This window comes from Phacochoerus africanus, chromosome 9 (assembly GCF_016906955.1).
Source record: "Phacochoerus africanus isolate WHEZ1 chromosome 9, ROS_Pafr_v1, whole genome shotgun sequence".
Lineage (NCBI taxonomy): Eukaryota > Metazoa > Chordata > Mammalia > Artiodactyla > Suidae > Phacochoerus > Phacochoerus africanus.
In genome coordinates, this window is record NC_062552.1 from 112,790,044 (window position 1) to 112,817,632 (window position 27,589).

The 27,589-nt window shown below is 43.4% G+C and overlaps 1 protein-coding gene across 1 annotated transcript in view; it reads right to left on the reverse strand.

The window, feature by feature from the left end:
* KCNK10 (potassium two pore domain channel subfamily K member 10) overlaps positions 1 to 27,589 on the reverse strand; it is a 75,937-nt gene that overhangs the window by 26,934 nt on the left and 21,414 nt on the right. The window contains exons 2-3 of the mRNA XM_047797258.1: positions 24,599 to 24,716; positions 10,632 to 10,792 (exon numbers count right to left, since the gene is read on the reverse strand). Of these exons, the coding sequence (XP_047653214.1) occupies positions 10,632 to 10,792; positions 24,599 to 24,716 (279 nt within the window). The remainder of the gene's footprint in view (positions 1 to 10,631; positions 10,793 to 24,598; positions 24,717 to 27,589) is intronic.

The following is a 27,589-nucleotide window of genomic DNA, read 5'->3' on the forward strand; positions in this document are numbered from 1 at the left end:
ATTTGAAAAGCCAGGGTGGCTCTGTACTTTTAACACTCAACTTTTCTGAGTATGAGACTCCCTTCTGAAGATTAAAAAAAAAAAATCCTCAATCCCCACACAATAATAGAACATGGAGTACCCACTGATGGTGAAAACATATAAAGACAAAAAAAGGCTACTATGAATGCAAGAATCATATTTTAAAATGAACTTAAGTGAATTACTGATGACTACTCTCTACGTACACTTAGGAAAGGGCAATACCGGTAAAAAGGAGACATATGATTCATTCTGTTTACCAGCAATGCTTGATGCACAAAAGTTCCTCAGATCCTTTAAAACAGCATCTCAGGCCCCTGGATACTCACCACCCACAGAGTGAGACCCACAGCTCTACCCTAACAAGATGCTAAAACTCAGCAATAAACTTCCACGATACGGTGCAAAACCATTAAGTCAAAAATGCTATGATGCACAGATGCGGCTCTTCTCAGAAAATAAAAAGCAAAGCATTTTCTCCCCCGAAACACAAAATGTACTTCCTCTAGCAGGAAGGCACGTTTCCTAGGATCGATTCAATCTGGGCAGCCCTCCCTTACACAAAGCCATCAGTGCCTGCTCGGCAGTGTGACAGGACTATGCCTGCCATGCGGTCACCTGCCCAGGGAGAGGCCTCTTTGGGTAAAGGTTCGGAACACCTGCACACCTCTCAATAATGATATATTCTAAAATCCTTCCCTTCCCTCAAATGGAAAGTTCTAAAGCTTCTCAGAATTTATCGATGACTACTAGCATAGACCACACACCCCACTCGGAGGCTGGCAGACTCAGTTCAACAGCAGTGTCTCTCAATCTTTAGGAACCTGGTTTGTCAGAAGCTATAGTAGGGTGGTTTATTACTTGCTTGGCTCACAGAATTAGCATGAGGCTGAATGTAAGGTGTTTTTGAAAATACTGATTAAAACTAAAAACACAAAGAGTTCTATAAAAGGGAAAATATTATTATTCTATTATAGGAATGTGCTCCAAAGGACACAAACTAGCCTGTAAAAATTGGTGTTGAAGAGTGAACATGAGAAATCATCCACCTATTAAGCTGGTTTTATGATACTAATAAAAATGTGAGTACTCATAAAATTCTTGGATTAAATTCATAACTCATATGTCCCCGGAAGTTTTAAAAACATGTTACCGTACATACTGAGGCATCACTGGACTCTCAATGGTTCCAAAACGCTAAGATATAAAATGTTTTAATCAATAATCCCCTGGGATAATAGGAAGTGACCATCTCGTCCATGGATAAGAACTGGTGACAACAGGAAGTGACATAGACAAGAACCGGCAGGTTAAGAATAACCATATACATGTTCCAGAGACTTTCTTCAATTGGATGGTGGTTCAGGAAGAGCTTCCTCTACTGCTTTCTTTGGGTTTAGTTTCCCAACAAGAATTAAAATCGTGATGTTGGCACCCCTCAAACTCCAGAGTCTCAAAACCACTGAGGCAATCTGATGAAATCCAGAAAAAAAGGTGAAGGCTTTCAGAGGCAAAACCAGCTGCCTCAGCTCACCAAACAGCTTGGCTTTGAGCAGTGTGCTCCTCTTACTGTCAGCATCGAGTGGATCGTACACAGTGGACCCCTGAGGTGGAAAGAATACATCGAGTGAAGAGCATGGTCTGCCTGGCAAGCCATCGCACAGAGCTGGGTCCAAACCAGTCAACCCCTCTCTTATAAGCCCACCTTCACATTAATCACATGGCAGACACAAGCAAGGGCGCATAGAAGCCAAAGAGTACTCTCTGGGAGAAGAGATGCTTGCCAATATGGGGCCAGATTAAGGAGACAGAGCAGGTGCAGAGAGAAGAGTCTGAGGCAATGGTCCAGTTCCAAGTATCCATAGATGAGACAAAGCTGGATAACTAAAACCCTCTGAGAGCAGATAAAGACAGGACCAGTATCAGCGTTTCCTCAACTGGCCATCTTTGTCTGTCCCCCGGTCTTAATGAACCTTTCGTGAAGACTCTTCTGAACCATCAGCGGCTATTTCTATCCCACAAGAAAAAGAAGGAAGGACAGTGGAAAAGCTAAGTCTGCCTGCACTGCTGGGTCAGGAAGACCTGGTTTGGAATCTCTGCTGTCACTTTGGGGCTGATTGACCTTAGATAATTCACAAAACCTGTCCAAGCATTCCAGTTTCATAAAATTAAGAAGGCAAATCAAAACCAATCTTACGGTCACCACAGGTGAAACCATTGGGGGGAGGGAAGAATTGGGAAGATGGGAATAACATATACACACTACTGTATAAAATCGACGATTAATGAGAACCTACTGTATAGCCCAGGAAAATCTACTCAATAGTGTGTAATAACTCATATGGGGAAAAAGAATGGATATATTTATATGTATGACTGATTCACTCTGCCATACATCTGAAACTAAGACAACATCGTAAGTCAGCTATATGCCAATAAAACAAACTTTTAAAAAATTAAGAAGGTAAGAATGATCCTTCTAGAGGGTTGTTGTACAGCTTATGCTGGGTAAAGCCCACAACCCAGTGTCTGCCATACAGTAAATCCTCAAACAGATGAGACTTCCAGACTGAGGTGTCCCAATACTCAGTCCACCTCAACCAAACCCTGCCGGACAATGACGAATCCAAGTCTTCCTACCAAGATCCCTACTTACAGGCATTTACAAGCGATGGCCCACCCCGAAGTAACAGTCATGGTCTCAGGAGTCACCCGTGATCAAAGTTTGCCAGAAAGAAAAACAGGGACTCTGTTAAAGCCACCTTAAAAATGTTTAAATGTTAAATTCTATCCAGGCAGTATTTTAAGTAGTTAGATTTTACTCAGATTTGAGAGTCTGGCTGCTTATGGAAAATAGTGAAGACGCATTTTAAAGGCCATTAAAACCTCCTACAGGGATCTCAGATGGAAATAGGAAACACCAAAAGGATGCTGGCCAGTTATCAAAAATAAGCCAAGAAAGAGGAAGAATCACACATGAGATTAGTCCCGATGGGCCGGCTAAAGACAGTGTTGAGGTGTTTGCCTACTGAAGAATAATGTACAGCTACCTTTGTATATATCATCGAATCAAGTCCCCAGGCATGTTCCCTCGGGTGAGAAATGACCTTGTTCTCAGAGTATAAATTTTCCAAAGCCCCTTTTAAGGACCCATCTGAGAGAAGAGCATTCTGAACGGGAATGGCACTGACACTGAGGAGGGGGACAGGAACATGGGTGGAGACACCAAAGCTCAGGTGGAAGATTCATCCAGGGGACAAAGGCAGACCCCTTGGGAACCTGTGAAACAACTGGCCCCTTAAATCTCAGCCAAGTCACGACTCGTAACGGGGACGGTTTTGCCCTCAAGAGGACACTTAGTAACATCTGGAGACATTTTTGGCCATCCTACTAAGGCCACTGATGATACTGACATCCAGTGAATGGAGGGCAGGGAAGCTGCTAAACACCCTGCAACACACAGGACAAGTCCCACATCAATTATCCAGCCCCTAAATGTCCAGAGAGCTGAGGCTGAGCAGGCCTGCGCTGGAGGAAGAGAGAAAAGAAGGGACCATCACGACAAACTGTGTCCTGGTTGTCATTAAGGAATGCTGTGTAGTCTCTTTTGTGGGTGTCACTTACACAGTTTGTTCCAAGTGCACATCTGGGTCAGTGTCCTTAAATTATTTCGGCTGTTCTGAACCTGGTCGGGGAAGCTTTAAAAAATATTTGCCTTCTAGGAGTTCCCATTGTGGCTCAGCAGAAACAAACCCGACTAATAGCCATGAGGATGCAGGTTCAATCCCTGGCCTCGCTCAGTGGGTTAAGGATCCGGCATGGCCATGAGCTGTGGTGTAGGTCACAGACACGGCTTGGATCTGCTGTTGCTGTGGCTGTGGTGTAGGCCGGCAGCTGCAGCTCCAATTAGGCCCCTAGTCTGGGGACTTCCATACGCCACAGGAGCAGGCCTAAAAATATAAAATAAATAAAAATTTAAAAATTGCTTTCTTTGCATTTTAAAACAATTACCTCCCACCCTCTTCTAGCCCCTTAGGGGAAAGTAAGAAAGCAAATGTTCACATGAAAACCAGGGTGTTTCCTCTGATCAAAACAAACTCACACTTTCCATGTAACATTAGTCTTACTGGGTTATTTTTCAGTAATGTTTAATATGATATGCACTAGTGCAGGCATGTTGTGGAGGCAGACAGACGACAGACAGACAGACAGACAGCCAGCCAGCCAGACAGACAGACAGACACACACACACACACACACACACACCCCGTTGGGCACTCTCAACCCACCACTTGGCCCTCACCAACCCCTGCCTATTTAGACAAGATGCTGGCTAGTTTGCATAACTGGTGTGCCATGCACTTTTCCACTAATACTAGGAATTGGAAATTGTCGTTGAACCCACAGAGCTGAAAATAACACCCAGTTCCCAAAACAAGGGCTTTGGGAAGCAATAATTATCTTGTTAACCTCGTTGCTCCTGGGGGCCAACTCAAAGATACAGTGTGAGAAACAGTGGGCTCTTTAAAGTGTGTTCTTCCAAATCCTTCCTTAACTCATGTCAGGCACAAGGTAGAGGCCTCCGGGAGTCCTCCGATTCCACCACCAGCCCCCCTCCTGCACTCCCAAGTGATTGATTAGCCCACTGATGGAACATCATTACCAGGTTGAGATTGCCATCGCCCTGCCCTAAGCAATTGGTGGCTTCTAAAGTCCCCAAGTTATCACAGCACCAACAAGCCTAGGGTAACAGGTGACCATTTGGCAGCTACACCCCAGCACCTTTGGTTCCAAAGGCATGTAAATATAAACATTTCTGCTGTATCCGTGGGGGAGAAAGGCCAAAGAAGAAAAAGAGCATCCCTTGGTTTTAGAGGTAATATCAGAAAGCCTGCTGATCAGTCATGTAAAAAGAGGCAGCTGCTTCCTACCAGAGGCCAAAATCCAGCTCAGGGCAAGAAAATGGGATTCAGTCCAAAATATCGACCAGGTTTCCTGCAGTAACCTATCAAGTAAGGGCCGGCCCGGGCTGGCAGAAGAGCTACCCGCAGCAGGGGAGGGACAGGCTGCCCACTTCCAAAATCTGCTTTGGACCAAGATCAGCCCTGCTCAATCCCAAGTAGTTATCCCGACTTGCCAACTGCCCAGATTTCCTGCCCAGTAGAAGAATTATTTCTACTTTATATTATATAAACATTATAAATGACCCCAAGTCCACACTCACTCAACTTACCGTATGGTTTTAGGCAAGGTGCTCAACAAATAGGCTCCATTTTCATTGGATGCCATATGAGTGTCACTAGAGTAGTGTTCCCACCACAGCAACCCACAGGCCACCTGTACTGAAATCCCTGGGATGCTTGTCACCCTAGAGTGGGGCCAACAGGAAGTCCCAGGGCATAGCACAGACATTAACTAGGACTCACCAATTTTCCCATCCCCTCCCCTTCCTGGAGATCAAATGATGCATGCCAGGCCCTCTTTACAGTCAGGTGGGGCAGTGTGACAAGTTCAGGACGGTGGGCTGTGACCAGAAGCCAAAGCCCTGAGGACCCGTGCAAAGCCTGCCTCTCTTCCCCTAAAAAAACTCCGGAGTCAGGAGAATTGCCTTGGCCAGGCAGCAATTCTGCAGCAGACATGACGGGGGTGAGAGTAAGCTGGTGATGTTTGCAACCATTGCATAAGTTAACCTCCCTTGACTGCGTCAAGGATCCCAAAGGCCACTAGATTTAAACAAGAGGGCGGGAGAGCAGCTAGTCAACTGCTACCCACACATATGAGGGGTCTGTGTGGTTAGCAGCTGACTGGCACCCATGGCAGATGCTTGGCATTTGCTTTGCTACCAGAATTCTAACATTGCTTATCACAGCAATGCGGTCACCCCCAGGAGACGAAACATAATTCCTCTGTGCCTGGGGGTTCTGAAGCTTGAGCAGGCATCAGAATCACTTGAAAAACTTGGCTGACACAGATTGATGGGCCCCAACTTCTCCAAGAATTTCCACTCCTAACAGGTTCCCAGAGGATGCTGAGGATGCTGGTCCAGGGACCACATGCTGAGAACCACCGGTCTAAATCAATCCACCCCAATCTCCTTCATCAGCTATTCATTTTCCTAACCTCCCATGCAGGCAGGAAGGGTCATGCCACCTGGTTCAGGTCAATGAGATGGAAGAGGAAGTCTGCAGGGTACCTTCTGGGAAAGATTTTTCTCCCACAGAAGGAGATCTTTTTTTGTCTTGCCTTAAACGTGGTTGAATGATCAGAAAAAGACATATTGTGTAATATCACTTATATAGGAATCTAAAAAATATGACAGGGAGTTCCCACTGTGGCACAGCAGAAACAAATCCAACTAGTATCCATGAAGATGCGGGTTCGATCCCTGGCTTCCGTCAGTGGGTCAGGGATCTGGCATTGCCATGAGCTGTGTTGTAGGTCTCAGAAGCGGCTCAGATCCCCCATTGCTGGGGCTGTGGTGTAGGCCGGCAGCTACAGTTCCGATTCAACCCCTAGCCTGGGAACTTACATATGCGGCCCTAAAAAATCAACAAAAAAATTTTTTTAAATAATAAAAAATATGACAATCTAGGAAATATAACAAAAAAGAAGCAGTCTCAGATACAGAGAACAAATTAGTGGTTACCAGTAGAAAGAGGGAAATGAGAAGGGCAATTCAGGGGTAAAGGATTAAAGAGGTACAAATTATTTAGGCATAAAATAAGCTACAAGCATATATTGTATAGCACAGGGAATATAGCCATTATTTTGTCATAACTAAAAATGGAGTATAACCTTTAAAAAATATGAATCACTATATTGTACATATGAACTGGAGATTAATATTAGCCATCTGCCTCTACATGGATTGAATCATGAGCCACTCACTGCACCTGCCAACCCCCAACATCCCCTGAAAGGAGCTCAGGAGGTGATCAGGAGTGAGGCACTCTGTGCTCTGGGAAAACTGACAACAGGTCTTCAGACAGTCAGGTATTTTCTGTCGCGAGACATGTTTCTGCAATATTTTCTTAGCCTCTTTGCTGAAAACTCCATCTTGTCCTGCTTTACTTTACCCCATCTTCCTGCTTGGAAAACAGTCGCAGTGCTGGTAAATGATTCAAGCTTAAGAACAAAGACCTAAAGGCATAAGTTATTCATAGGGTCAGCTGAATGAGGTCATAATGCGTTGGTCTAGGCACGCTGGACCTGTGCAGATTGGCATAGCATGATACGCCCTCTTAGAATAAAAGAAAGAGGAGCCTCATGGCCCCAAGGGGTTTATGAGGGGGTTGTTAGCAAGATAAGCATTGCAAGGAGAACCGAGGTGCAAACCTAGGCACTCCGGGTTGCTGCAGATAGGCATGCTGCACAATGGTGATTCTCTAGATGCTATGCATAGATAGCTGACGCCAAGCTTCCTCCAATGCTAATGACTGCTAAATGCCTAAAGGTCAGAGTAAAAGCTTAATCAGCAACCGGCTATGTGACTTTTAAAATAACTTAAAAAAACCCCTATGTCCTGTACCTATAACCCCCTTCTCACTTGACGTCATCCTCAAGAGCACAATAAAAGCAGTGTGGTTTCTTGAGGCAGTGCTCTTGGTCCCGGAGACCTTGAGGTTCCCCCCCCCCCCCCCCCCGGTTCCCACCTTTACTTAAGATAAATGTCTCTGTGTCTTGTTTTATGTTAACTTTTTTCCTTAAGTTTCACAGCACCCGTTCTTCAGCCCCATCCTGCTGAGCTGGTCTCGGCAATTTTCAGACGATTTTTTTTTCTTTTGCTTTTTAGGGCCGCACCTACAGCATATGGAAATTTCCAGGCTAGGGGTCAAATCAGAGCTGCAGCTGCTGGCCTACATCCCAGCCACAGCAACATAAGATCCAAGCCTTGTCTGCTACCTATACCACAGCTCATGGTAACACTGGATCCTTAACCCACTGAGCAAGGCTGGGGATTGAACCCACATCCTCATGGATACTAGTTAGGTTCGTTTCCACTGAGCCACAACAGGAACTCCAACAATTCTATATTTTTTCAGCCACGCCCATGGCCTACACAAGTACCTGGGCCAGGGATTGAACCCAGAACACAGCAGCAACCTGAGCCACAGCATTGACTACACCAGATGCTTAACCCACTGGGCAACCAAAAATTCTCTAAAATGAGGCTCAGAATTGGAATGTGATAGAAGACCTCAAATTTCCTCACTTCAGAATATAAGCACCTAGATTTTACATTTTGTCTTTTTCTGCTAAAAACCCTCTCTTCCCAAGGGCTGAGAGAAAACACACCAGATGAAGGGAAAGGCTTAATCATTGAGCAGGTGAAAAAAAAAAATCTTTCTTCATGGGAACTAAAAATTCACAACCCCAAGCTTTGTTGGTTTAACTTGCAGTTCTCCAATAATCACCTAAGAGAAACTGGCCTTTTAGGTGTAGTTTAAATGAATAGCAAAGAGCTTTGAGAATTTCTACCAAAACAGCACACAGCTAGCAAACTGCTGCAGAAGCATTTGTTTGTAGATTCAGGAAGTGTATTCATATTCCTTCTGGAACTCAGACACTCTCTCACAGCACCCTCCAATGTTCTGCAAATGCGTACAGCGTGTGCTGCCAATTTGGTAATATACTATGGCTCCTTGCTAAAACAGTCCCGGTCTTTGATGGTGCTGCGAGGAAGTGAGTGGGCCATCAGCATAAAAATGAAATACAAGATTTCAAAGGCTCTGTCCCCAAGCCCTGGGAATGATCCATATGAGTGGCAGCTTTAAGTGGAAGGAGAGCCATCCCCTCCACTTGCAGTTCAGAATTCATTAGGGGGACTAAGTCCCCAAATTTGGTAGCAGATGTCATCATGATGAGTGCAACAAGAACCAAATTTTATTGTTGCTCTGGGGGGAGGTTTCTCAAGCTTTCTGTCTGATCCTTTTTTTCTACAAAGACACTCAGATCTAGAGATGCTATATAAAAATAAAATGCTAGATCAGTCATGTCTCTATTCGAATCCTGTTCTTCTGAATGTTCCATCTGCCAGATATACTTTTCTCTAATTCAGAAGCCATGAGGCCATGGCTAAAAGGGTACCTCTGAGAAGTTCAAAACAAGCTCTTAAAGCCAGAGTTGCCATATCTGGTTTAGGGAGACCTAAACATCTGAGAAGCACAGAAGCTGGGCACTGATGGTTTCCATGGTGACCACGGAGCCCAGGTTCATGCTCTAATGAGGCCAGCTGGCCAGCCAGCATTTTGGGGCAAAGGTTGCAGGATGTTCCAGGAAAACTCACATGCCACCAAGCTATTCATGAAATTCAAATGAGTGGCAAGCCTGTCAATAAGTGCCTCTTTCAAGAGGCAGACACACAGCAGCACTGAACTCTGTGTCTGGCCTCGTGCCAAGGTGTTTCACACATTAGTTCATTTAATCAGCACCAAGACCTCATCAAGTAAATTTGAATTCCATCCCATTTAGTCGACGAGCAAACTGAGGCAGTTCACCCAAGATCGCTGAGCTTATAAAAGGCGGCTCTAGCACTTTATTCCTTCACTCAACTGGAACAGAATTTCTGAAACTACTCGATGGGAGAGCTCCCTTGCCTTCTTCTAAAGAGAAGTTTATGTCATGATTTATCTCAGAGGGGGAAATAAGGGAGGCCACAGAACTAACCATGGATCTATCTCTGCCCATCATTGCTAGATACCGAAAAAGATCTCAAATCATCATTGTTAAATAGGAAATCATCCTGAGAAAAAACTCCCTGAAAAAGGTTTCAAAGACTTGAGAATTGGGTCAATAATGGGAAGCAGAGTAGAAATGACCTTACCCCTAAGCAAAGCAAGTGTTCTGTTAAATCACATGAATGGCTGTGAGCTAAAGGAAACCCGGGTCCGATCACATCTTCCCCACATGCCTGTCACTGATGCTAGTAGAGCCATCTCTAGTAAATACATTTCTTGAGTTGAGATTTTTCTCCTTCGTTTAAAGGTGAGTATTCTCAAGAAGAAACAAACTCATTAAGGCACTAGCAATCATCAACACCTTAGTATGAATTAGTTTATTAGTGTACTATTGCTAAGGGAGCACTCAGCAATGGGAGGAGAGACAGGAGGGCAGGGAGGTGACAGATACAAAGCACAAAGCAATGGCTGGAAAAATACAGGTTTCTGGAACAGGTCTTGGAAGCTAGGATCAGCCTAAACACACTGTGATTGGACATAAAATGGAGTGAAGGAGTTCCAATAACAAAACGGATATAATTCTCTATTGCCAACACACTAAAGAACCCATCTTCCTTCTCTGAGAAGAGGCTGCATATGCCTCACCTCTTCAGAAAATCTGTGTTGGCAAACCCATACTTAACCCTCTCGTCTAGTGATTCCTGGAAGACCAACCACTCTGAAGAAGGAAAGTGCTCAAGAGAAAGTAGTTTAGGTTCAGCATCCATGACTACCATTGGCCAAAATTAAAAAAAAACAAAAAACAAAAAAACATTAAACTACTCCATTAAAAGTGATAACGAAATGGTAATATCCTGGTAATTCCTTCCAGATCCTGCCAGGTGACAGCCAATTGGATCACAGAGGTTAGGTTTAAATAGATACAGTACTCACTCGAAAGACCTTCTCCACTCTTGCAATGCTTTTCCCAAAGATGGTTCCAAGTTGGTCTCCAATTCCAGCCAATAAGAAACCAAAGAGTGGAATTCCAAAGATGGCATATAAAATACAAAAGATTTTGCCTCCTTCTGTGCTTGGAGCAATATTCCCATACCCTGGTGAGAAATATTAAAAAGAAAGAGGGAGAGTAGTGAGGCAGCAGAGAAATTAGAGCACTGAACCAAAGAATCCACAGACTTCTTAAAGACTTTCTCCATTCCCTCCACTTGATGAGCTTCAGGAGCAGAACTTTATTTCAAAGCCCCTATAAAATTCAGAACATTGTTCCATTGCTTCTCTTCCTTCTCTCCTTGTAAATAGTTTCAAGGGGATCCAGGTTTCCAGGATCGTATGGTATTTGGGTCAATGATATTTTAGGAAATTTATGGTCACCCAGAATTTCAATTCTGATGGAAAATGATAGCACCCCCTTTCAGAAACACCAAACATCTTGGACATGTCTGGTTTAGGGACACGGAACCCCTAAGAAGGGTTCACCATTGCTTTTTTTAGGTTTGAAAAGAGCTTCTTCTTTATGGCCTCACCCCATGCCATCCCTTCCACCTAAAAACAGTGGTTGTCTTCAGCTTTCGGCTTCTTTGGGTGATGGGTGTTCCACATTAAAGAGGACATGTGCTCTAGTACAAATTCATAAAGGACCCATGGACCATACAGCCCTACCCTGGGAGGGCCGAGAAGAGTAGAGCTAGAGACGGAGGACTTTGTGCCTCTTTCTTATCCTGACAGTGAACTTGAGCTCTGCCTGGCTCTCTTTTTCTCTTTACTAGGAACGCCATCTGAGTCCAATTTCCTCCCGCCCACTTCTTGCCCCAAGGATTCAGGTGCTGAATAAATGTTTGTGGGCGGAATGGATGTTTAAAGACAAAAGAATCCTTTTATAGCCAGGTCTACGAATATGCTATTTCCAACAGTGCTTTGAAAACACCAACATCTGCATTCTCAAGAGTTCTGCAATTACGCAAGTAACTTACGTCTAGCGAGTATTTGGTGTACCCTCTATGATGGGGCAGAAGAAGTAGTGCCAGAAAGAGAGGCTTATAGTATTAGCACAAATTATACAGAGATGAGACACTACATTACTTGTTATTCACTTTCATGCCAATGATATTGCAATATTATATGAACTAGTGTCTAGTTACCTAACTATTCGCCAATATAGGGCAACTCACGTGGGGTCTGTTTCTTAAATTCATGCAATAGATGAGTTACTGGGCTCATGGCATGCTGGGGATGCAACACAGTGAAGATAATATTGACGGCTGGTCCATCACCCATCCTCCCATGAGCCTGGAGAACTCACTGATGCTTTCTGCCTTTGGGTCATGAGTCACCTGGTTATTTTTCTTTTCAATTTTCCAGTCGGAATCCCTCAAACCTCTTATCACAAATTATCTAAATTATAGCTTCCATTTCTTCGATGATTGTTCAGGCAAGCCTTCTTAATCTTGCACTTCTTTTATAAATTTTATTGGAGTAGAGGTGACTTACAAAATTGTGTTAGTTTCAGGGGTGCAGCAAAGTGAATCAGTTACACGTATCCATTCCTTTTCAGATTCGTTTCCCATAGAGGTTAGTACACAGTATTGAGGAGGTTACCCTGTGCTGTCCAGCAGGTCCTCACTGACTCTCCATTTTATAGGTAGTAAGGAGCATATGTCAGCCCCTAATCTATCCCCCTCCCCAGGTTTCCCCTTCGGTAACCATAAATTCAGTTTCAGAATCTTTGAGTCTGTTTCTGCGTTGTAAGTTCTTTCATCTTATTTTTCATTAGATTCCATATATTAGTGATCTCATGTGATATTTACGATTTTTATTTAATTGTGCCAAAAAAAAAAAAAAGGCTCTCAGAACTTTTTTCAAGAACTTGGACAGAATCATTTTTTAAGTACTTTCCTCTGGAATAATCCAATTTACCTTTAATAAGGAATAAATGTGCCTATGTAGCATCACTTCATGCAGGATGATGATGACTCTTGGAACTATTCCTGTAATTGTGGAGACATTTATGACTTTTCTTGGCTGTCTCATAATTGCCTGATTACTGTCAAGGAATACAGGTTTTCTTTTAGTCTGAATCTATCAGAAAGACACATATTACACACACAGGCCAACACATTAAAGCTTTGAACCTACTGAACAGGCATATTCTTAGCCCTAACATGTGCTGCACCCCTTCCTCCAGCTTTTGGAGAGAATCCGCCCCACCGTCTAGGTAAGGACTGTGTTCAGGGAATATTTCCATGTCGTCTAAGGAGCATGAAGAAAAGTGAGAAGATGGAGGCTCCAACCCAATACCGCTTCCTTCCCCCTGGTTATCCTCGGAATCACTTAACCTCCAAATAAGTGACGGAGGGGTTCAAGGAAAGGTGGGGGGAAATCAGGAACTGCAAAGTACCATGCCAATGCAAAGAAGCAGTAGCAGTCTAGTAGTATTACAGTCAGCCCCTTATTTGTTCAGTGTTTTGCAGACTAGGACACTAAAATAAATCTGAACAAGAATGGATATATCTATACTTATAACCGATCCACTTTGCTGTACACCTGAAACTAACGCAACATTGTAATTCAACTCTACTTCAATAACTTTTTTAAAAAAAATTAGAGCAAAGTTCTTGGGTAAGCTTACTCGTAGAGTAATATTCAAATAAGTCTTGAAATATATGTAAGGCTATCACTTTAGAGCAAACATAAAATAATTGCCATTCTTGAGTAAAGCTGTATTGTGTATGTGTGCGTGTGTGTGTGCGTGTGTCCGTGGCCTCTGATGAATTATATGGAGAGTTTGTTCTCCAGTTTGACCTTCAATCCTGTTACTCTGAGAAAATTCCAGAAGTTACATTTTGGAGCTTTGCTCTCAGGCAACAGGAGGACCAAATTCCTGGATTTTTGCCTCTAGTTGGACCAAGCCTTAGTCTTCCTTGTCCATCCTCCTAGAAGGCTTGATAGAACCTTCAAGTAAGGTGTAACCATGGCTCTCTAGTTCTAAATTGTTCCACCTACTCTCAGAACTTGGGCAATTTACCTTTTTGCCTTGCTTTCCTCGCCTGAATAATGGGGCTATCAATAGCACCTACCTCATAGCTTAAGGAGTTACATGTGAAGCATTTGTTACCTGTTAAGATTAAATACATGTAGGAGTTCCCTGTGGGTTAAGGATCTGGCACTGTCACTGCTATGGTTCAGATCGCTGCTGTGGCACAGGTTGGATCCCTGGCCCAGGAACTTCCACATGCCACAGATGTGGCCAAAAATAATAATAAATAATGAATAAATAAATAAGTAAGAAGCATGAGGCAAAGAATAAGCACTAAGTACCAGCAATTATCATCTTGCCCAGGTTTTCTGTGGGAAAGAATCTCTGCTGAGTGCTATGTCTCCAGGAGAATTAAGCCCCAGGAGAAAACACATTGTTGGTTCCTACTTTCCCTCCAGAAGCTCCACTGTTCTCCCAGGGCACCAAGACAAAGGATGAAAATGTCTGTGGCCCAGGCCAGGCCGGCTCAAGAGCTCAGGTGGGTGGGCCCCTGGCTGGATTTGGGGCCTGGGTATCCTTGGAGCAGCAAAGACTGGGAAGTGAGAGGCAGCTGGACAGGCAGAATTAGCCCAGAACATTAGAAGTGGATTTTGTGGAGTTCCCATCATGGCTCAGTGGTAACGAACCAGACTAGTATTCATGAGGATTTGCGTTCAATCCCTGCCCTCTTTGCTCAGGGGGTTAAGGATCCAGCATTGCTGTGAGCTATAGCGTAGGTCACAGATGTGGCTTGGATCTGGTGTTGCTGTGGCTGTGGCATAGACCAGCAGTTGTAGCTCCAATTCAGTCCCTAGCCTGGAAACTTCCATAAGCTGCAGGTGCAGCCCTACAAAGAAAAAAAAAAAAAAAAGTGGATTTCATAAAGCAGAAGGCAGCCGAGGAGCTCCTCATTGGCTTCTAGTGACTTTCAGCAGGAGACGACCAGCCCAACAAGAATATTCTGTTGCGAACAAAAGGACCAACGTAGCACTTAGCTCTGGTCACCCCTGGCTAGAAGGCAGCCCAAGCCTTTCCAAAGAGAAAACTGTTGTTTAAAGAGGATGTGGGCCTGAGTAGCGTATATGGAACCCTTCTATTTGCTGTTCACACGCCAAAGTCAATCTTGGCCAGACAGTATGCTATTCAGCTCTGGTATTTAGTATATGTCCTCAAACCAGACTGTCTGTCATTTATGGGTGTGTGTCCTGTGCAGTCACACAGGGCTCCACACTTATAAGGGCCCAGAGCTTGGTTTAATGCTCTGGAGGGTTTGGGGGGGGGCGTTGTTTTGTTTTGTTTTTTAACTTTTTTAGGGCCACAAACGCAGCATATGGAAGTTCCCAGGCTAGGGGTCAAATTGAAGCTACAACTGCCAGCCACAGCCACAGCCATATAGGATCTGAGCCGTGTCTGAGACCTACACCACAGCTTACGGCAACACTGGATACTTAACCCACTGAGTGAGGCCAGGGATCGAACCCGCATCCTCATGGATACTAGTTGGGTTCGTCACCACTGAGCCACAGTGGGAACTCCCCATTTTGACCTTCTTAATCTATTTTTTTAGCAAGAGACTGCATTTTCATTTTGTACTGGGTCCTGTGCCTTATATAGCTGGTACTAGTGACTAAAGCCAGGCTCCACAGCTTAAAACCTTGAGATATTGGACAAGGCACTTAACATCCCTGAGTCTGTCTTTTTATTTTTGTCTTTTGTTTTTTTGTCTTTTTGCCATTTCTTGGGCCACTTCCGCGGCATATGGAGGTTCCCAGGCTAGGGGTCTAATCGGAGCTGTAGCTGCCGGCCTACGCCAGAGCCACAGCAACACGGGATCTGAGCCACATCTGCAACCTACACCACAGCTCACAGCAACGCTGGATCCTTAACCCACTGAGCAAGGGCAGGGATCGAACCCGCAACCTCATGGTTCCTAGTCGGATTCATTAACCACTGCCCCACGACGGGAACTCCCCTGGGTCTGTCTTCTTATGGGTAAAAGGAGGCAAATAAGAGTACTTACCTCACGTGGTTAATGGGAAACTAAGGGAGATAATGAATGAAGAGCACAGCTCCAAGCTCCTGACAAGCACGCAGAATGTAAGCACCACAATGACTGCCATTTCCAAAGCCATGGGCTAAAGACCCAACCCAACCGCTACTGGTCAAGTAGACATAGCTGCCTCACTACCTTGGCAGGTACAATTCTTAATTGAGGCCACCAAGCAAGGGACATAGTTACTGACCTGACCAGGGGCTCTCTCTGATGTGGCTAGAGTCAGTCAATCCAAAAATGCCCCAAAGATGAAATCCGATTGCATCCCATAGCTGTTGGTAGGAACACAATCATTCGCCAACCCTTCCACCAGGAATGGTGTGTGGAAAGAATCTGCACACGGGAGTTATCACTCCTCCAGCAGAAAATCTAGCTGCTGGAGACCCACCAGAGCATCAGCAGAGGCAGGTGGGTCTTTCTCACATCAGAGTTGGTCACTGAGAAAAGGGACAGGGTGCAGAGTGACCTCAAGAAAGACAGCAGTCTTGGCGTTCCCATCGTGGCTCAGTGGAAATGAATCTGACTAGCATCCATGAGGACACAGGTTCAATCCTGGCTACGCTCAGTGGGTTAAGGATCCAGCATTGCCACAATCTGTGGTGTAGGTCACAGAGGCGGTTCAGATCTGGCGTTGCTGTGGCTGTGGTGTAGGCCAGCCGCTACAGCTCCGATTCAACCCCTAGCCTGGGAACCTCCTTATGCCCTGGGTGCGGCCCTAAAAAGACAAAAAAAAAAAAAAAGAAAGAAAAAGAAAAGAAAAGAAAAGAAAGACAGCAGTCTAGTTTTCCTTCTGGCATGGCTCCTAGTTTGGAAAAGACCCTGAATGTACTCCCCTTTGCCATATGCTTGTAGATCTTTCTGTATATCTCAGTACAAGAAAACCTTGTTTAAAAAAAGAAGTGCTTTGACAAAAATAAACCAATGAGACCTAATCAAACTGACAAGCTTTTGCACAGCAAAGGAAACCAAAAAGAAAACTAAAAGACAACATACAGAATGGGAGAAAATAATTTCAAATGATGCAACTGAAAAGGCCTTAATCTCTAAAATATACAAACAACTTATACAACTCAACAGCAAAAAAGCCAACAACCCGATGGAAAAATGGGCAAAAGATCTGAGTAGACATTTTTTCCAAGGAAGATGGCCAACAAGCACATGAAAAAATGCTCAACATCCCTGATTATTAAAGTATAAATCAAAACTACCACGAGGTGCCACCTCACACCAGTCAGAATAGCCATCATTAATAAGTCTACAAATAACAAATGCTAGAGGGGGTGTGGAGAAAAGGGAACCTTCCTGCACTGTTGTAAGGTGGTACAGCCACTATGGAGAACAGTATGGAGGTACCTTAGAAAACCATACACAGAATTACCATATGACCCAGCAATCCCACTCTTGGGCATATATCCGGATGAAACTTTCCTTAAAAAAGACACATGCACCCACATGTTCATTGCAGCTCTATTTGCAATAGCCAAGACATGGAAACAACCCAAATGTCCATCAACAGACGACTGGATTAGGAAGAGGTGGTATATATACACAATGGAATACTACTCAGGCATAAAAAAGAACAAAATAATGCTATTTGCAGCAACATGGATGGAACTAGAGACTCTCTTCCTGAGTGAAGTAAGTCAGAAAGAGAAAGACAAATACCATACACCACTTATACTTGGAATCTCATATATGGTACAAATGAACCTTTCCACAGAAAAGAAAATCGTGGATTTGGAGAATAGACTTGTGGTTACCAAGGGGGAGGGGGAGGGAGTGGGGTGTATTGGGAACTTGGGGTTAATAGATGAAAACTATTGCCTTTGGAATGGATTAGCAGTGAGATCCTGCTGTGTAGCACTGGGAACTGTGTCTAGTCACTTATGATGGAGCATGATAATGTGAGAAAATAGAATGTGTACATGTATGTGTAACTGGGTTGCCATGCTGTACAGTAGAAAAAAATGTATTGGGGAAATAACAATTAAAAAAAGAAAGAAAAAAAAAGGCATTAGCACCTTGTATTAGATAAGGCAAAGGTTAACCTCAAACTACAGAGGCTTAAATAAAAAATACAGTCAATTCTCAAAATTAAAAAAAAGGGGGGGGGCTTTGATAATCTTCAGATAAACGGGACCTCTGACACCGAGGTGCTTTTCAGAAACGATTTTTACTCCTAAGCTCTCTCCATACACATTCTAAACAGTGAGCGTATTTTTGGTGTCTGAATGACACCTAACTTCATGCAGCTCAGGAGATTCTTTCTGGAAAGCAATTTGGCAAGGCTTTAAAAGGTCCAGGCCCTTTGACACAGCAATCCCTGGGGGGAATCTTTCCAAGGAAACAACCAGAGATAAAGATGATCACCATTCATGCACAAAGATTCTTATGATGTGACACTATCACAAAAGTAAAAACCGCTTAAGCTTCCAACAACCTGTGGTTACAATGTTGATAGTAGATCCAATGGAACCCATTAAAGATTATATTTTTCAAAGAATCTCACCAGTGGGGAAATGTTTACAGAATTATGTCACACATTATGTGAACTCAAGCAAGCAGCCTAATGTTTGCATACTTTACAAATAGTGAAAACACTCCTGGGCTCCAGTTGCTCTACTGCCTAAGTCCTAAAAAATGGAAAATTTCTCAGGAAGAATGGGATGAATGAGCAGGCTCTTAGTTTTCTTATAAGCCTTGCTCCCACTTGTGATGAATGAATTTACCACTACCCAATTCAGAAAAAAAAAAAGCATTATTTCCTCACCTCATTATTACCAACATTGTACTAATGTTTTATTTAGAATTATCTAATTGTATGACTTTCTAAAGACTCTCCACCCCGGAGTTAAAATTGAGCCAGCTAAATGGCTGTCCAACACACAACACATTATTTTTCCATTAAGACAGGGAGTGAGAGGAAAAATAGCATTTTTTTCTACTGAATAGAAAAGGACCCAATCTCTCACACTAACACTGAGCCATGACACCGAAATGGACTTGTGGTTTGGGTTGGATTTTATTTTTGTTTGTGTTTTGTGCTTGTTTGGTAATAGTAATTTCCTGATCAGCCTCCACCTTCCTTCTGATTTGGGGAAAGGTCCCCATTCTGTGCCTAGACTTGACACAGTGTCCTGCCTCCCACTATAGAGGCAACAGCATCCCAAGTTGCCAGGACATAAGCACATGAACCTAGAGACTTAGCCAATAGGAGGCTCTGGCCCAAGAGTTTAAATCAAGACACGTAGCCCATAGGAGGTGGAATAAGGCAACTGCAGGGGCCAGCAGGGTCAAGGACTGGCTATGGAGGTCAGAGGGTACTTACTGTTCCCTCCATGCTCTCTGACCCATACGTGTGTATTGGTTAGGGTTTTTCAGTCTTAGGCAAGAGAGAACCCAAAGCAGACTTGCTTAAGCAAAACAGCAAATGCATAGACCCCAGTAAATAAAAGGAGATTTAACATTTATTTCTTAAGGCTTCCTGGTTAGGTTCATCCCAAGCTCAGAGGCTGCAAGTTGGACCCCATTTATCAGTCCTCTTTTCTTACTCAGCTTCCTTACTGTCAGCTGAATTCTAAGTAGAACAACCCATGGAGGGAAAAAATAAATAAATAAATGGCAGGGTCCTGGGCTTATTTTTTCCAGATTTACCTTCATTAAGAAAGAGAAGTCACTTCCTCCCAAGCTCAAGCAAAAGCCTGGGAACTGACTTGCTGATTGCCTAATCCACATCTCATCTCTCTCTCTGAACTCAGGACTGTGGTCATGCACATTCAAGGCACTGGATTTCTGAGTCTAGACAAGGTGATTCTTCCCCGGAGGCCTGGAGAAGGGTACCATTGGGGAAATGGTTATCACAGGACAAGAGTGAGTAAGTGAGCAGGTGTTAAGCAGCAGAAACTAAGAGCCATTTGCACAAACTCAAAGATTCCAAGGTGAACATATTAAAAAGGGCAGAAAGTGTTATAGATCACATGTTCCTCATGAGGTGGATTAAACCACCATTCAGGTTTTATCTTGTTGGCGAGTTACATAATGTCATGTGAGTCAATGAACACAGATGTTCAATAAACCAAGCCCTTGGTTTGGGCTAGCAGCTAACATAATACATCAGTGCGTATCCCAATGTAGCTATAGTGGTTTTCAATGCGTCATACAGACCACTGGTTTGGCCATTTTACAAAAGTAAGAATATCATGGTTTTCTTTTTTCTGTCTTCTTTAATACACATGAATGTTTCATGGGTCCAACACTGGGGGCGAAAATGCATTTTCCAAAATGTACTTTTTCTTTTTTGCTTTTTAGGGCCACACCCACAGCATGTGGGAGTTCCCAGGCCAGGGGTCAAATGAGAGCTACAGCTGGGGGCCACAGCCACAGCCACAGCCACAGCCACACAGGATCTGAAGCACATTTGCGACCTACACCACAGCTCATGGCAACACCGAATCCTTAACACACTGAGCAAGGCCGGGGATCAAATTCCCATGGATTCTAGTCAGATTTGTTTCCACTGAGCCACATCCTGTTTCCTTTGTTGGATGCTGTGGGATTGATCACTAATAGGACATAATCTGATCTGGAGTATCTGAAAGGCTTCTAGACCCCAGACTCGCTAGTGTAACACACACCTCTAATACGTGTAATAGTTCATCTTAATGCCATTTGCTGATTTGCGAGTGTGAACCTAGTATGTCATATAATTAGATTAAGAGGCTTTCTGAAAAGGAATGACGACTCTCTCTCATTCCAAATTTTCTTTTTCCTCCCTCTCACCCCCTCACAGCATATGGAGTTCCCAGGCCAAAGATCAGATCTGAGCCATTATTGTGACCTACACCACAACGGCGGCAATGCTGGATCCTTTAACTTACTGTGCCAGCCAGGGATCGAACCTGCATCCTGGCACTGCAGAGATGCTGCTAATCCCGTTATGTCACAGCAGGAACTCCATAATTCCAAATATTCTTATCGCACGTTACTTTCTTGATTCCACCAATGTAGAAATAACACAGGTCCCAAAGATGACATCTATAATCATAAACAAAAACCTGTGCCTCTAAAATAAACCTTAGCCCCTGAAACTTGTGCCAAGAGGAAGTCAATCATTAAGAATGTGCATCCCCCCAAAAAAGGCATATTCTCCAGCATCCACTTACTGGGTGGTTATGAAAAGGAAGGGAGAGAAGAACCTCCAAGAAGGGATAGCTGGGCCTCAGAGAGTAATAGATGAGGGAGTTCCTCCCAAAGAGTATAAATAAATGTTAAGAATCCTTCCACTGTGAGGGCAAAGGAGCCTCCCAGTTTGTCCTTCGCTACTCTGAACTGGTGACTGCTGTGTGTCTCCCATTCTATGAATGAAAATTTTTATTGTAGTGTGATTTCACTACTGTATGAGGATCAATAACTCTCAAACTCATTTTCAGCAGAGCTAGGAGAGGGATGTAATCTACAGATTCCTTAATATATGTAAGGATTCTCAAAAGAGGCTGCGATGGTACAGAAGCAATATGAGAAAAAAAAAATAAAGAGAAGAAGCACATAGAATGATGAAAGGGCCTACGGGCAAATCTCAGAAAGTGCTAGAAAAAACTCAATTATGAAAGTGAGGGTCTCAGCGTGAACTTCAAAAGACATATCCCTGTTTGCACCAAGTGTGGAATATAAAGTGAAGAGGAGAACAGCAGAAGTCTCCTGAGTGTGACCTGGTCTAGAAAAACAGAACAGGCAGAATGATACAGAAAATAACGCAGATGGGCCATATTTGCAGGAAGCACTCTGTCTCTTTGGCAGCAGGAAAGAGAAGGGTCTTGGGATGTGCTGCCTGAAAGGTTACCTGCTTCTCCCTGCTCTTCCCTCCCCAGCTCCATGGAAATGTTCAGCAGAGACCTGGTCCAGGAATATCCATTTTGTTTAGCATAAAGTATTTTAAAAAGATACTGGCCCAGTATAAATATAAAGTTTCCATTTTTTTAAATGTGAAAAAGCAGTAAAACCTACCAGCGAATGAGACACTCAGCAGAAAAAAGATTGCCCCAATCAGACAAAAATGGTAAACAACTATGAGGTAATCACCTGTAAGAATCATCATAGAGAAACCACAAAAATGCAAGAAATCAAGGAGGAAATGGTGAGATAATAAGCATAGAAGAAATGTGAGCTGAGCTAATGGAATTCAGGGGAAAAATAGGAAAGAAAACGATTCCCTAAGGATCACACACACACACACACAAATAAAATTGGAAGAAGGACATGACAGAGTAGGCACCGTGAAAAACACAAAGACGGAGAAATAAGGATAAAACCAACAAATTAAAAACAAACTTTTAAGGATTAAAAAGGAGTAGAAGGAAAATATTAAACATAGAAAGCGGGCAAAGAAGTGACCATAGGTATACAACTGGAATTCCCAAAAAACAGAACCAAAACCATACAGCAGAGAAAATGCTTATAGAGGACAACGAAGAAAACTTTCCTGAAATAAAACAGACAAAACCTGCTAGTGTTACCGGATGAAAGATTAAGAAATAATCTTTCCAGTAGCTGAGCAAAAAGATCAAGTCACTTATAAAAGGGGAAAAAAACTGAGCTGCCATCAGGTTTCTCCGCAGCAACAAAGACATCAGGAGAAAGGAGAGTAACACCAACAAGATCTTTAAAAAAGAACATGTGAGTCAAGGGTTTCATTTCCAGCCATACTGCCCTCCAAGCGTAAGGCTACCATTTTGAATAAGAACCCAGGGACTACTGCTCCCAGGAGCCGTTGTTTTGGGGGGATTGGGGGGGGGGTTGGCCGTATCTGCAGCAAACAAAAGTTCCTGGGCCAGGGATCTAACCCATGTCACAGCAGCAACCCGAGCCCCTGCAGTGACGATGCCAGCTCCTTAATCCACTGCACCACAAGGGAACTCCATCCCAGGAGCCATTCTTTATTTTTTTTTTATTACTCAAATAAATGTATCACACCTGTAGTTGTATAATGACCATAACAATCCAATTTGACAGAATTTCCATCCAGGAGCCATTCTTAAGGCAACTACTTGAAGATGAATTTCAGCCAAGGAAGTGGCGGTGGCAAAAACCACCATGGCAAAACCATGATGAAAACCACAACTAAAGATGAACCCTGACAATATTCAACTGTAAGAACTACAACTAAAACAAAAGGGAGTATCCTTTTGGCCAGCAGGTAACAGAAGAGAATGTAAAACATATACTCTGACGTAACAGAATGCTACAATGAGTAATAATTGATAGCGGAAGTTGAGACGCCAAAGTTCCCTGACTATGTGTAATAGCTGAGAGCCAAGAGTTATTATTTAAAGTGAGCAAACATCTAATAGAAGCATATGCATATTTAATAATGTAAAAGTAAACATTAAAAGAACAGGGCCAACTAAAATTGTGTGGTGGAGAAAGAGATGTCATTACCCATAACAGGGAACTAATAGATAAAGTTTAAAGAATAGAACAGTAAGGCTATTATATGCAATTATAAAGCTAACCACCATGACAAATCATTTAACCCCAAATATTAGAGGAAAAAAAAAAGGCACATACAAATACAATAAGACAGTAATGGGTACAGGAAGGAAATAATCACAGATCACCTTATGATCAGTTGTAAAGAGCGTTTACCTACCCAAAAAATGCAAATGTCCACTTTTGATCAAATTAACCTACCTTGGGAAGCTAGGAGGATGGGAAGGAGCCCTTCTACAGCAGGGTAGGGAGGAAGTAAGAACTAATTCCAATGGGAAGTCAAGAAATCATCTCTAGGGAATTCCCATTGTGGTTCAGCAGACACTAACCCTACTAGTATCCATGAGGATGCAGGTTCGATCCCTGGCCTTGCCTAGTGGGTTAAGGATCGGCATTGCCGTGAGTTGTGGTGTAGGTCACAGACACAGCTAGGATCTGGCATTGCTGTGGCTGCAGCATAGGCCAGCAGCTGCAGCTCCGATTTGACCCCTATCCTGGGAACATTCATATGCCACAAGTGCAGCCCTAAAAAGACAAAAGAAGAGAAGGAGAGAGAGAAATCATGTCTAAAGCAAAATTCGGGAAGTGCAACACACACGTGATATTTAAAGACATGAAGGTGAATCTCAAAATAACCAAGCAAAAGAGGTGAAAGGGATTGCCCCAGGGGATGTGAAAAAAAGAGGGGGCGGGTGGAGACGCTGTTTTTCATAACAAACTTTGTAAAACAGTTTGGTTCTTTCAGGTATAACTTTAATAAACAGTACATTTCTTTCTTTTTTTTTCTTGTTAGGGCCACACTCGAGGCATATGGAAGTTCCCAGGCCAAGGGTCGAATTGGAGCTACAGCTGCCAGCCTACACCACAGTCACAGCAACCCAGGATCTGAGCCTGGTCTTCGACCCACTCCACAGCTCGAAGCAATGCCGGGTCCTTAACCCACTAGGCAAGGCCAGGGATCGAACCCGCAACCTCATGGTTACCAGTCGGGTTCCTTACCACTGAGCCACAACAGTAGCTCCAACAGTACAATATTTTAAAGGAGTCTGGGCTCAACTGAACAATTGGGAGTTCAAATGACCAATTCAGAGGTTGATTTTTTACTCTAATCTTTCCGCGAGGTCCCTTCAAAGTAAAGGCTCCCTAGTGTTTCATTGTGAAAAATGAGATTCCTCATTCTGCTTTGCCTATTACGGAAAGCCACCACACAACTACACTTGACAGTGCTTTGTATGCCTCCTTGGAGGCTGCAGCTGCCAGGAATTCTAGGAGAACAAAACCTCGAGCGACATGAGTGCCATGACTCAGAAGGCCCTGCGGAGGAAAAGGTACTGGCAAACGCATGGATACCTATGGTGGTGATGACGGTTCCAGCAAAGAAAAAGGCACTTCCAAGGTCCCAGTGACTGCTGTTGTTGGAAGAGTTGCCTATTGGGCTTACTCCTGCGTTGTCAGCGTCAAGGGCATGCTGCAGAGAAAGAGGGAAAGCATGAGAGTCAGTAAAAAAGTGTACCAAGAAAATGATTTCCTTGCTCAAGAACCCGCAATGCTCTATAAAGGAGGCGCTATGTGGATGCGGGGAGCGTCACAAAGTGAAACACGATTGTTAAAGAGATAAGCCCGGGTCCAAATGGCACCACTTATACCAAAGCCCATGGTGTCAAACCTGGACTTAATACCTGACTTGACGGCAGGTTCGACCTTCCCCAGAAATGTCATCTTTTTTGTAAACATTTTTTTAATGAAGTATGTTACACTGAACTTTAATGATGTATGTATTTTTTTATAATGAAGTTGATTTACAATATTGTGTTCGTTTCAATGTGCAGAAAAGTGATTCAGGGTTGGTTTTTTTTTCCGGATTATATTCCATTATGGGTTATTATAAGGCACTGAATATAATTCCCTGTGCTATACAGTAAACCCTTGTTCCTCATCTGTTTTATTGTATCTGTTAATCCTAATTTGTCCCTCCCTCCCTCTCTCCTTTGGTAACCATACATTTGTTTTCTGTGTTTGTGAGTCTGTTTCTGTTTTGTACATAGACTCGTTCGCATTATCTTTAGATTCCACATATAAGAGATATCATGTAGTATTTGTCTTTCTCTGACTGACTTCACTAAGTATAATATTCTCTAGGTCCATCCAGAAATATAATCTTAATCAACCCGTCTGGAATTTTCTGGTCAGCACCAATGAGGTCTCACGGACCCGCCTCATGCCCCAGAGGAAAAAGAGGCAATTTGCATGATAAAATCCCTGCTGTTACTTGCCCCCAAAAGAAGATGTCCCGACCCCAAAACAATCCTTTCCTGGAGTTCCCACTGTGTTGCAAGGGGATCAGCAGCATCTCTGCGGTGCCAGGATGCAGGTTCAAGCGCCAGCACAGTGGGTTAAAGGATCCAGTGTGTGGAACCACAACTGCAGCCCTGGTCTGGCTGGGGAACTCCATATGCCATGGGCAGCCAAAAAAGAAAAAAGTCCTTTCTTTTCTTTTGATAATAGCTCCCTTGCCTCATCCTTCTTCCTATAAAAACCTTCCATCTTGTACAACTCCTTGGAGTACCCTTTAGTTCCTAGACAGGAAACTTCCTGATTCATAAACTGTTTCGTAAAGCCAACTGGATCTTTAAATCCTACTTGGTTGAATTTTTTTAACACCATACACTCACTTAATAAAAATTAGATAATTAATTTGAAATAGGAAAAAAAAAACTAGGCCATATAGTAGGCTGCCATGTATGTAAATTTGCAGGCATAGGATTTATGCAGTGCTGACACAGGTTGTGCAAAATTCACATGTCTTGTTGTGCATACACACAGAAAGATGTCTGAGAGCTCTGGCACCTAAAGCAGTCATTCGTGGAAGGTAGGATTTCGGTTCCTTTACACCCTTCCCTTTTCTGCTTTGTTAGAATTGCTTTACATAGAGCTGATTTCAGGAGTTAAGAGCTTGGGCTCCTGGGTCAGACTGTCAGGGCTCTGCTCATTGTCCACCTCAGAACCTCGGGCAAGAGATTTTAATCTCTCTAAGCCCAAATGTCCTCATTTGCAAGCTGGGAAGAATACTACCTTCCCCCTGCTCCCCAGAGTTGTCAAGAAGATCAAATGAGATGATTCCTGCAATACAATGAGTCCAGTGCCCAGCACTGGGGCAAGGTGTAACCAAGAGTAGCCCATTTCATGACGATCATTTCACTGTCCACCAACACACACTCACACACAGCTCCTTTTAAAATAAATGACAATGATGCCATTGGCAGCAACATGGATACAACTAGAGAGTCTCATACTAGGGGAAGTAAGTCAGAAAGACAAAGACAAACACCATATGATATGTGGAATCTAAAATATGGCACAATGTACCTCTCTACAAAACAGGAACAGACTTGTAGACATAGAGAACAGACTTGTGGTTGCCAAGGGGGAGGGAGAGGGAGTGGGATGGATGGGGAGTTTGGGGCTAGTAGATGCTATTACATTTAGAACGGATAAGCAATGAGGTCCTACTGTACAGCACAGGGAAGTATATCCGGTCTCTTGTGATAGAGCATGATGGAAGACATGAGAAAAATAATTTATATATATATCACAATATATACATAAATATGTATATGACTGGGTCACTTTGCTATACCACAAAAATTGGCACAACATTGTAAATCAACTACACTTTAAATAAAGAATTTAATTTTTTTTTTTGGTCTTTTTGCCTTTTCTAGGGCCGATCTCTCAGCATATGGAGGGTCCCAGGCTAGGGATCTACTTGGAGCTGTAGCCGCCGGCCTACGCCAGAGCCATAGCAACGCAGGATCCTTAACCCACTGAGCAAGGCCAGGGATCGAACCCGCAACCTCATTGTTCCTAGTCAGATTCGTTAACCCCTGAGCCACGACGGGAACTCCAAGAATTTAAATTTTTTTTAAAAAAATAAATGACCAAAATAAAATCAAATAAAAGATAAATGACAATGACTCCTTGCCAGCTCCTCGATTTGGAACTTCATACACCTTGACATTCCCAATGACCGGGCCACATGGATGAGCCAACCTCATCTTACACTGCTGTAAAAGCCTCCAACCCAGGGCAGGACACTCTAGGAGACAGCCCCTCATCCTTCCGGACCTTTGCTTTTCACTCCCATAAAAGTGCCATCCTTCAGGGTCTAATCTGGGCTCCACTTCTTCCAGGAGGTCCAGGCTGTGCATGGCAGCCCCTGAGGATACCCCCGGCTTATACTTCTGCACCCCCTATATTTAAGTGGCTTTTGATCACACACTCCCTTGCTAAAAATCCTTCCTACTCTCAGAATGCACAGAATAAGGTGGAAAAGTCCTCAGC